General features: G+C 62.3%; 1 protein-coding gene across 2 annotated transcripts; it reads left to right on the top strand.

Annotated features, from left to right (window-relative positions):
- Positions 1–1822: 1822 nt before the first annotated feature.
- Positions 1823–9136, top strand: TSC22D3 (TSC22 domain family member 3). Of its 2 annotated transcripts, none has more exons than XM_070760123.1 (3): positions 1823–2512; positions 7726–7777; positions 8188–9136. In XM_070760123.1, the coding sequence occupies exons 1-3, from the start codon at positions 2220–2222 to the stop codon at positions 8434–8436; spliced, it is 594 nt and encodes a 197-aa protein (XP_070616224.1). In that variant the 5' UTR covers positions 1823–2219; the 3' UTR covers positions 8437–9136. The 2 variants fall into 2 exon arrangements, with proteins under 2 accessions (XP_070616224.1, XP_070616226.1); XM_070760125.1 differs by lacking the exon at positions 1823–2512 and adding an exon at positions 5983–7618.
- Positions 9137–10083: the final 947 nt, after the last annotated feature.

The following is a 10083-nucleotide window of genomic DNA, read 5'->3' as shown; positions in this document are numbered from 1 at the left end:
CTCCTCCAGGCACGTGGCCCAATGTCCCTGTACTCCGTGTTCTCTGATTTACACCCCTCTCCTCTCCCAAAGCTCCAACCGGCGCCATCCCGGTGAGCTCCGTTGAGCCGAAACCAAGTCACTCGGATGGATGAACGGGAGCCCCCTCGGGCCACCTTCTCCTCCCCACAGCCGCCCCACGCGGGCTCTCCGAAGCGGGGCTGGGCTCCTTCCGCAGGGCCAGATGGGCGCCACGGGGAGAGGCGGCCGAGATCTGCTTGCCTCCTCCGGGGCTCACGGGCTGGTCAAGCGGCCCCCGTCCGGCCCCCCTTCGGACTCCAGTCTGGGCGAGAGGAAGAGCTCCGTGCAAAGCGCCCGAGGGGGAAAGGGGAGTGGCTCCGTTTCGGATCTCACCTGGTCCTGCCCGCTCTGCACTGTTGCCCCCTTGCGGCCGGGAGAGGCAGCTCAGGCAAGGCAGAGCTAAAGCAAGGCCAGCGGCTCCTGGAACGACGGGGGTCCTCCCAAGTTCCACTAGAAATTACAATCCGAGAGATAAAAACGATTTGGGAATAAAAAGAAAAAAAATAGGTGCAGAAAAAAGGACAGGAGAGGAGAAAGGAAGCAGAAAGAAGTAACTTCCCCCTTATGACAACAAATATACAGGGTGGATAAAATGAGGAGCCGGATTGTGGGGGCCATAGGCGGGCTCTGTTTAAAAGTGCCATTGCTAACATGTTTTTAAGCCGCCCTGAGCCTAAGGAGAAGGGCGGCATAAAAATCAAATAAATAAATAAATAATTTGTAAAATAATCTTCTCTTCCCATTCTCGTCTCTAATTTGTTTCTGGAACTTTGCGCTTTGATAAGGGCTAATCAACAAAGACGCATCTCGTGTCATAAACAGAACGCTACTCCTGGAAGAGCAAAAGTCCATTATAAGTTAGCAGAGATAACTACATATCTATTTTTTATAAATCCGGTAAGCAAATATTATCCAAACCACTCTTCTAGTTTGTTATTCATGTCTCTTTTAATTATTAACACGTCAATCAGCATCATTTAAATAAATAACATAAACATGTTTTCCTTGTCATTGTTAGCTCATCATTTTTAAATTACATTCATTTTGATCTTGGTCTTATCCGGTACAGCCAATGTGCCTCTTTTACAACATCATTTGTATAACATTATTAGAATGAACTTCCGAGTCCGTTGTTCAAACGTTGCACCTCCTGGGTTTTCCTCCGGTTCTACTCCAGCGCGGGCAGGCATGGACGGGCCTGGAACCCGGGGGAAGCGGGGACGACAAAGGCAGAGGTGGGGGGGGGGCTCCCCAGGGCGGCCTCGGACTGCCAGCTGCAGTTCGGGCACCAGAGCCGCGGGTGCGGGGTGTGTGTGCAGATTCGGGGCTCGAGGCTCGAGCGCCCCCTGCTGGACGCAGAGGAAGCAGCCGGGCAAACCGGGCGAGGAAGTCAAGAGCAAAGCAGAAACCCTCGCTTTCTGCCCCCGGCTGTCCCGGCCTTCACCTTAGAACGTCCCCCCACCCCCCGCTGGGCAACTTTTAAGGCTTGTGGGCTTCAATTCCCAGAATTGGCTGGCTGGAGAATTCTGGGAGTGTCCAAATCTGAAGACCTCTGCCGCGGGCCGGAGGCTTCTCCCGCGGACAGAGCCCGACTCTCCCAGGGGAGCCTGGAAGCCATGCGGGGGGGGGGCATATTCTGTGCTGCCGGCCCCCCGCCGCCCGGTCTCCGAACGAAGGCCAGGCCAGCCTCCCAAGGGCGCCCACCCGCTCGTCCCAGCGCTCCATCCTAAAGCGGGCGGGGACCAGTTGAGAGGAGCGAGGCCCGGCTGGCCAGAAGACGCCCCGGAGAGCTCGCTCGCTGGCCGGCCGGGACTGGCAGGGGCAGGCGGAGCGCGCGCCTCTCCCCCCGCCCGCCGTGGAGGCCCCGCCCTGCAGAGAGAGCGACCTGGTGGCGGTCGAAGGCACCCGGGGGCGGTGACCGAGCAGCGCTCCCCAATCCGGGCCTGCGCCGAAGGAAGGGGGTGGACCGAGAGGCGAAGGGAAAGGAAGCGAAGCGGGGGCCGCGGGCCGAACAGTCCGGGCAGGGAAACCGAGGGAGGCGAGCGGAGCGGGAGCCCCGAGGTCCCCACGATCCAGCCAGGAGCCGCCCGGCCAGAAGGGAGAGAGGCGGCCGCCCCCAGCGCCAACCCCCCGCGCCACCTCTCCGCGCCGCCACCGGAATGGCGAACTCCCCGCTGAAGGACCGCCGCTCGCCGGTGGGGCTGGACTGCTGCAGCTGCTGCCTGGACCTGGCCAACGGCCCCCGGGGCTACAGCGGCAACCTCGGGCCCCTCTTCCAGCTGCGCGAGCAACTGGCGTGCGAGAGTTTCGGCGCCGCGTCCGAGCTGAGGCGCCCGATGCAGCAGGACTCCCTGGAGCCGGTGGTGCGCGACCCCCGCTACCTCCTCAGCCGCGGGATCTGCAACCGGAACGTCGACCAGACGCTGCTCTCCATCGTGCTCTTCTTCCACAGGTGGGGGGGGGGGCGAGGGCGGGACGGCCGGGGAGGGAATTCCCGGGGAAGCGGCAGGGGGGGGATTGCGGGGGGCGGAGAGCCCTGCAGACCTCTGCGTCCTTCCTGACGGTTTCCTCGCTGGGGCCGGGACCCCACCCGCTCAGGAAGGCCCCCTCCTCGCTTGCCCTGAGGGGGGCAGGGGCGGCGTTGCCCGGGCTCCTTGCGGGCCTCCCATCCGAGGGCAACCGCGGGGCTGAGAAGAGGACGGCCTCCCGACCTCTGTCGCCTTGTGCAAGGGAAAGGGACGGCCTGATGACCCCAGGGGATCCCTGCGGGACCCCCAGGGCGGCTGAAGGGGAGGCAGGAGCTGCCGGAGCCTGGCAGGTGTCCGAGGGGACTTTGTCCTGGGAGCGCCCGTGGGCGGGGCCTCTTTCCCAGGAAAAGGGGCGTCTCGGTCGGTCGCTGCTGTGCAGGTTGCCTGCTGCGGGGGAGGGTGACAGGGTGCGCCCGCCAGGCTGGGCGAGGCTCCCTCCCTCCCTGCGGGCTTGGAAGAGGCTGCAGCCTGGGGCAGATGCTTGCACTGGGGCCAAGGGGACAGCGGGGGGGGGGGGGTGCTGCCCCTTCTCAGGTGTTTATCCCTCCGAGAGCGGCTGAGGCGCTGTCCCACCTCCGCTGAGGGGCCCAGGGACTGTGCTGGGGGCCAGTGGGCACAGGGAGGGCCAGAGCCTGGCACCAATGAGCATGCCAGTCCCCAGTGGTTGTGCCTGTTTGGGGGGGCAATCACACCTGCTGTTCAGGTGAACAGGGCCTGGCCTGGTTCCTCTGCTTCACCTGAGAAGATTCACCTGGCAACTTTTCCTCCCCAATGTCCAGCCAAAGGGATGAGCACCTACCTGGGCAGGAAAACGTGCCCCCCCTCCTTTGCCCTTTCCAGGCCATGCGAGGGAGGAGGCCCATGCTGCACAGCCATGGAGGGGAATGGGCGGCTCACTCTCCGCAGTCCCGGAATGCGTCTCCTGGTTACATTGGTTGTGTCCGGCTGCCTTGCACCTCCGCTCAGCCTTCTGGGCCATGTTTCCTTACGCAGCGCCCAGACTCCACGCGGGCCTTGAGGACACTTGGCCAGGGGCAGAGGGTCCCGTTTCAGAGGCTTAGGACTTGCCCTCTGCGGACTGGGTGGAAGCCCCTGACTGGGCTCCTTTGACACCGAGCGCTGAGGACAACAACACCCCCACAGGCCAGCGCCCCCCCCCCCCCGCAGCTGTGAGCTGGAAACAGAGATGTTGCTGGGACTGAATTGGACCCCAGGGAGGTGAAGGTGGCCGGAGGAGGCTTTGCCATCAGGGCTGTGCGGGGAGCTCCCAAACTCCGGGGCGAGAGTTCCCCGGGGGGGAGACGACTGTGGTGGACGGTCCCTGGCTCGCTTCAGGGGGAGGGGGGTTGGGAGCGCTGAGGTTACCTGTCCTGTTCTCTTGGTCGGAGACTCTGGGGGTGGTGGGCATTCCGGCCGAACGTGGGCTGAGCTGGTGCAGGGGTGGACACAAGAGGCATAGCAACTTTTGGGGATGGCCTTGGTGGCCTTAACTGGCACCTGGCTCAAGGCCATGGGGGAAATCCACGTGGGGAAATCTGCCAGGCCTCTCCCAGGCCCCCTCCCCATTCTGCTCTCTTGGCTGGGCAGTGGTGGGAGGAGTGGGGGGCACCACTGTCCCAGAGGGCTCTGCAGGATGCCCTCATCTGACCACGGCACCCACAAAGCAGCTGGCAGGTTTAGCGGAACAGTTGACCCACATGAGATGAATGGGGCTAGTGGGGCCAAAGAAGGTCTCTGCCCAGGACCCTCTCTCTGTGTTCCTCATCCCCCATTCACCCCTCGAGGCTCTGGGATGGGGGCTCATCGAAGTGGGTGGAGCCCAAAGGGGCCCATGTGGATTTCAGAGGGAAGCCAAGCAGCGAGAGCCTTGAGATGGACGCGCGGATGCGAGGGGCCTCAAGGAGAAGCCTAAGGGGATGCTGCCCCCCTCCCTCCCTGGGGAAGAACCCAGGATGGCCAAGCATTTGGAGGAGGGTGGGGAGATGGAGGTCAGCCAAAGGAGAGCACGGAAAAGTAGTTTTTACAAGTCTTGGCTTCTTGCAAGGGGCCAGAGTGGGGGGGGCATTCGCCTCAGACCTTTTGCTGGGCCCACAACTCGCAATGCTGCTGCTACTCCGTCCCCAGGGAAGGTGGCAACCTCCACGTCGGCCCACTGCCTGGGCAGGGGGCCATTTTGCTCCCCAGGAGCCCCCCCTCCGCCATGGCTCTCCTTATTTCACAGTCAGTTGAGTGGGCCGGCAGACAGAGTGGCAAGGGGTCTGCAGCTGCTACGGGAGTTTCCCCCCACCACAAACTCTGTATTGCGATGAGAAGCTGATCAAAACGTGGGTGCTCTCTGCACAAGCCACTTATGGGCCCCAAAGAGTGGCTGAAACTCAGGGAATGCTGATCCGGTTCAGAGAGTGGTTTTGTGTTCACAGCATAGACTAAGCCAGACCATCTTTTCTGATTCACAAGCTATGGTTTGTGGCTTAGTGTGCATTATGAGGGTTACCAGCCTGCAATGCTATATGAGATTTCAGACCACAGTGAGGCTGCGGGAGCAGAGCAGCACAGCCGCCCACCCCCTTCTTCTGGGGGCCTCTTTCCTCCCAGGCCTTTGTCTTCCCCCTTCAAGAACTCCCATGAAAGGGCTGCTGGCCTCCCCCAGGGGTGCTCCCACCCCCACCCACCCCCAACCCTGGAGCTGCACAGATCCTCCAGGTGCAGGGGAGGAGGGGGAGGAGGCCTGGAGGCTGCAGAAACCCACCAGCTAAAATGTGCTGGTGCTGATATATCCACGTGCATTCAAGTGGTACCCACAAAAACACGACAGGCGTGTTGCTGTGACTCTGCATGGCAGGCAGGTTCGCCTGGGACAGCCAGGTTTTCAGGGCCCTGATTTGAAAATAATAATAATTTAATAATAATTTATTGGATTTGTATGCCGCTCCTCTCCGGAGACTCAGGGCGGTCAGCCTTCAGGATTGCAGCTTTGCTGACCCCACGGTGGAGCTCAATCAGCAGGTGCCGCCCAGCAATCGGGGGTCTCCGAGGCTTCCTGGGCAGCTGTGGGTCCCCTCCTTTGGGCTCCTTCTGCCCCTTCAAAGCGTCTCCGTGTCAGTCCCCCCGTGTCTGCCCCATGGATGCCTCCGTGGGTGGCGCAGGGGCAGGGTGGTGGGGGTTGTTATGTGTGCTAGGTCTGGTCTTTGGGTGATGTGAATTTCATTGTATGGGTATACTACTGTGTATATACCCACAATGACAATGAAGTTGTTGTGGTGGTTAATCATTATTATTATTTATTATTATTATTATTATTATTATTATTATTATTATTATTATTATTACCTGAAACGCTCCCACCGAGGGAATTGTTTCCTTTTAGGCAACCTGCTTGCAGGGTCCTTGACACAGCTGGTGGGGGTGGGGGGCTGCTGCCCCCTTCACAGCCTGAGCAGTGGGGGGGTGGGAGGGGGTTCCTTCTGGTTCCCTGACTGTGGAGCACACGGCAGCCATGTGCTGCACGCCCCGCCCAGGCCATGTGCTGGCGTGCCAGTAAACCCAGAACTGGGAGTTCTGCCATGGAAGGCCTCCATCAAAGGGAGGGGCCGCCAAGCCCTTGGAAACGGAGCCCGCCAGCCAGGCCTCGCTTCGAGACGAGGGGAGGGGGAGACCCTGGCTGGGTGGAGGTTGGCACAGCCGCTGCTTCCCCAGGAAAGCCCCCTCACCCCCCCACCCCCTGGAGTGGCTGCCTCCTCCAGCCCCGGTTGCGACCACATCAGCGCTCCCCTCCACAGCCACCGAGCCCAGAGGCCCGCGCACCATGGGGGGGTCTGCCCCACAGAGGACTCTGCGGACATCGCCTGGCCTCAGTCTGCCCACCTGCCCCAACGGGCCTCTTGCGTTCTGCAGGGAAGACCCCTGCTGAGGAGGGGCACTGGTGGGAAGATGCAGCAGGGGAGCCCAGGGCAACCCCCCCCTCGCAGTGCCCGGGAAAAGAGCCAGCCAGCCTTGCTGCCGTGCCTGCGCCCCCCCCCACCTGAGGCTCCCTTCACTTTCCCACGTACCCACTGCTGGTTGCTGGGCCAGAGGGAGGCTGGGGGGTGGGGGGCAAGGCTTTGGAGACCCACCAATGCCGCCAGGGGGAGCTCTTGATTTCCATAGCGGGGGGGGGCAAACTCCCAAAATTCTCCAGCCAGTCTTTGGGTTGCCTAGCTTCGGGGCCCCGCTGTTGGGAGGGGCGAGCGGGCTTTGCGCCGGGGGGGGGACCGCGAGGGGTCCCCCTCGCGCAGCTCACCGCCGGCCTCGCCGAGTCGCAACAACATGTTTGGGTGGCTCCTTACATAACTGCCAACCTTGACCTGGTTCCGCGCTGAACTCGGGCGATACTGGACATTTCTGACTCGGCCTCCACTTTTGCAGCAGCAGCCTAAGGGGGAGTGGGGAGGCTTGCCGGACTTTGCGCGAGGGCGAACGTGGGGGGACGGGCTGCCCTTCCCACCCGCGCGGTCTTTCCTTTGCGGGCGAGGGTGGGAGCGGCGTTTCCCGGAGGGCTCCCGCGGCCCCGGAAGGAGGAAGGAGCGGGTGAGGCCATCCGCTGAAGGAAGCGACCCGCTTTCACCACCGGCGTCCCGGAGCCGCACAAACGGGGAACGCGGGGCCCGACCCGCTTCCACAGATCCTCTGCGGCTCCCGAACGCTCCGGGAGCAGGTGCGCGCGGCCGCGGCAGGGGGCTCGGCTGGAGGGGGCGTGGTCTTATTTGCATAACAGGCTGAGGCCATGTGACGTCTGGAGAGCTTCCCTATATAAGGAGGGCGGGCGCCGAAATAGCCGCAGTTCTTCCCAGTCCTGGTGGTGCTGTTGCCTCCCGTCCTCTATCGGCCTTTTCGTGTGCCCAGCCCAGCCCAGCCCAGCCCAGCCCAGCCATGAGCACCGGCGTGTACCCGCTCCGGATGGAGGTGGCTGTCTACCAGCTGCACAACTTCTCCATCTCTTTCTTCTCCTCCTTGCTGGGGGGCGACGTGGTCTCCGTCAAGCTCGACAACAGGTAGCGAGCGGAGCCCTCGGTCGGGGGAGCGGGAAGAGAGGGGGGGAGCCGGGCAGGCCGGGCGGGCTCGGATGCTGACGGCCCCGCTCTTTCCTTGTCTCTTGCAGCGCGTCCGGGGCCAGCGTGGTCGCCATCGACAACAAGATCGAGCAGGCCATGGTGAGTGTCGCTGGGAGGCGGAGACGCGCCTTGTGCCCCCCGACCGCCGCAAACGGGCTGCCCTGCGGCGCTTGCTGGCGGAGAAGGGCGGAGGAAGCGCCACGCTCGCTGCGCTGGGCTCCGAAGGAACCTGCCGTGTCAGGCTGCAGCTCCGCAGGGAGACTTGACCGAAGCGGAGGCGTGGAACGAACGGCGGCCTCCAGCCGAAGCCGTTCAGTTTCCGGGGGGGCTTCAGGTTAATTGCTTGCAGGGCTGGCGAGAGGAGGCGGAGGGCGGCGGGCGCGCCACCGCGGAGAGCTGCGGCGAGCGCGGGCGCGCGCTCTGATGCAAGAACCCAGGCGCTTTCGGGAGGAACAAGCCGCAGCGCCGTTTGCTCACCGGGGCTTTGTTCCTCCTCCTCCTCTTTGCAGGATCTGGTCAAGAATCACCTGATGTACGCGGTGCGGGAGGAGGTGGAGGTCCTGAAGGAGCAGATCAAGGAGCTGGCGGAGAAGAACTCCCGCCTGGAGCACGAGAACAGCTTGCTGAAGAACCTGGCCAGCCCCGAGCAGCTGCAGAGGTTCCGCTCCCGCCTGCCCCTGGAGGCCCCGGCCACCCCCGAGAAGAAGAGCCGGGGGGCCCCTGCCCCAGCCCAGCACAGGGCGGGCTCTGCGGTGTAAGGTGGCTCTGTCCGTGGGGTGGGCAGAGCCACAGAACTCTTTCAACGTGACCTCCAAGCGAACGTGGTTTCGTGCATCTCCTTTGGAGGCCTGCAGAGGTGGCCGGCTAGAGACTCTCCCTCCTGACCGAGAGAAAGGCCGAGTGAGGCTGCCCTGGAGCGGCTACGGCGGCTGCTCCCCCTGCAGGAGACCAGCCGGGTCTGCCTCCCCACCAGCACCCGCTGGAGAGACTCTGTGGGAGGAGGGGGGCAAGAAGCTGGCTTGGAAGGACCCAGCCGGAGGTCCCAAGCAGCTCAGAGGAAGGGCAGCCCACACCGCTCCTGGGATAGGAAGGGGGGCAGCTGGTGGGCTTCCCCCTTGCGCCTCACGAGCCCTCCCACTCCAAAATCCAGACCTCTCTGCGCAGCCCCCACCTGTGGCCGACTGGGACAAGCGGGCAGCGGCCAAGACAAAGACTAGATGAGAATGGTCAGCCAGAGCGGAGGAGGGGCTTCTGCTCCCAGTGGTCTCTCCCCTTGACTTGTGTGACAACAGCCTCCCCCATGGGGGGGACACCTTATCCATGTTCCCTGCAGCCCCTGGAACTGTTGATGGGGACCAAAGCAGGGAGCAAGAGGGGGCAGCTAAGGGGCTCTTACATGCCCCCTGGGGGGGAGAGGATGGGTGCATAGTGAGATAATGCAATAAATTTTGGTCTATACGCCTGTCTGACCGGTCTTTTTTCCCAAGGGGAGGGGGTATGCTGAAATGTATAGTGGACTCTGGCAATGGGATGAAGCGTAGGAGGGCTGAGGGTTGGAGCAATGGAAAGGCCCCCCCAGGTCTCCATCTCACCCCACCAGGCGCCGTTTGGCTGGAAAGAAGGGAGGAGGAGGAGGGGGGAGGGGGACAATTTCTTCAGGGACCATCTACCTCAGAGGCCTCCAAACTTGGCAACTTTTAAGACTTTGTAGACTTCCAACTGCCAGAATTCTGGAAGTTGAAGTCCACAAGTCTTAAAGTCGCCACGTTTGGGGATCCTGATCTACCTGGTTAGGCTGCAGCATCTCCACTGCGCATTTGAAAACCTTGTATGTACACATGTACACACTAGCACATATTTTGGCAGTGGGTGCAAAGCAGCCGCCTTTTAGCATTGATACAAACAGCTGCATTCCCGGAAATAGCTAGGACTGTGATGGCAGTTTGTTCAACCAAACCTTTGGCTTGTTCGGTGGAATCCTCCATTAGCCGCAGCTGAACATGCACTACTGCAAAGCTGCTGCAACCAGCCACCCGCCATTTTGGATTGGGTGCAGGGGGGCCCTGACGGACGGATGGATCATCATTGCCCCAAGCTGAGATAACAGGACAATCGAAGATGCCCTTGACCTTGGTCGCACAGCTGTGTCGAAGGGCCACTGAACTGAGGGGCAGAGGCCAGCATCCTGCAGAGGCTCAAGGGTTGGGGTGCTGACAGCCCCCCCCCCCCCCCCCGTTGCTGTGGAGTTGCACAGGGAGGCTTGGCAGCTTCAAAGACCGGCTTCTCACCAAAGGCGGCTCTGAACACCAGCCACAGGGGCGGGGATCCCCCTGAGCCGCTTCCCACTGGAGACAGAGGCTGGGAACCCACCGCCCTCTCCCAGCGGCTCAGCCAGGCCTTTCACG

This window comes from Erythrolamprus reginae, chromosome 8 (genome assembly GCF_031021105.1).
Source record: "Erythrolamprus reginae isolate rEryReg1 chromosome 8, rEryReg1.hap1, whole genome shotgun sequence".
Taxonomy (NCBI): Eukaryota; Metazoa; Chordata; class Lepidosauria; order Squamata; family Dipsadidae; genus Erythrolamprus; species Erythrolamprus reginae.
The sequence above is the reverse complement of the archived record's forward strand: the minus strand, read 5'-3'. Positions and strand labels throughout refer to the sequence as shown.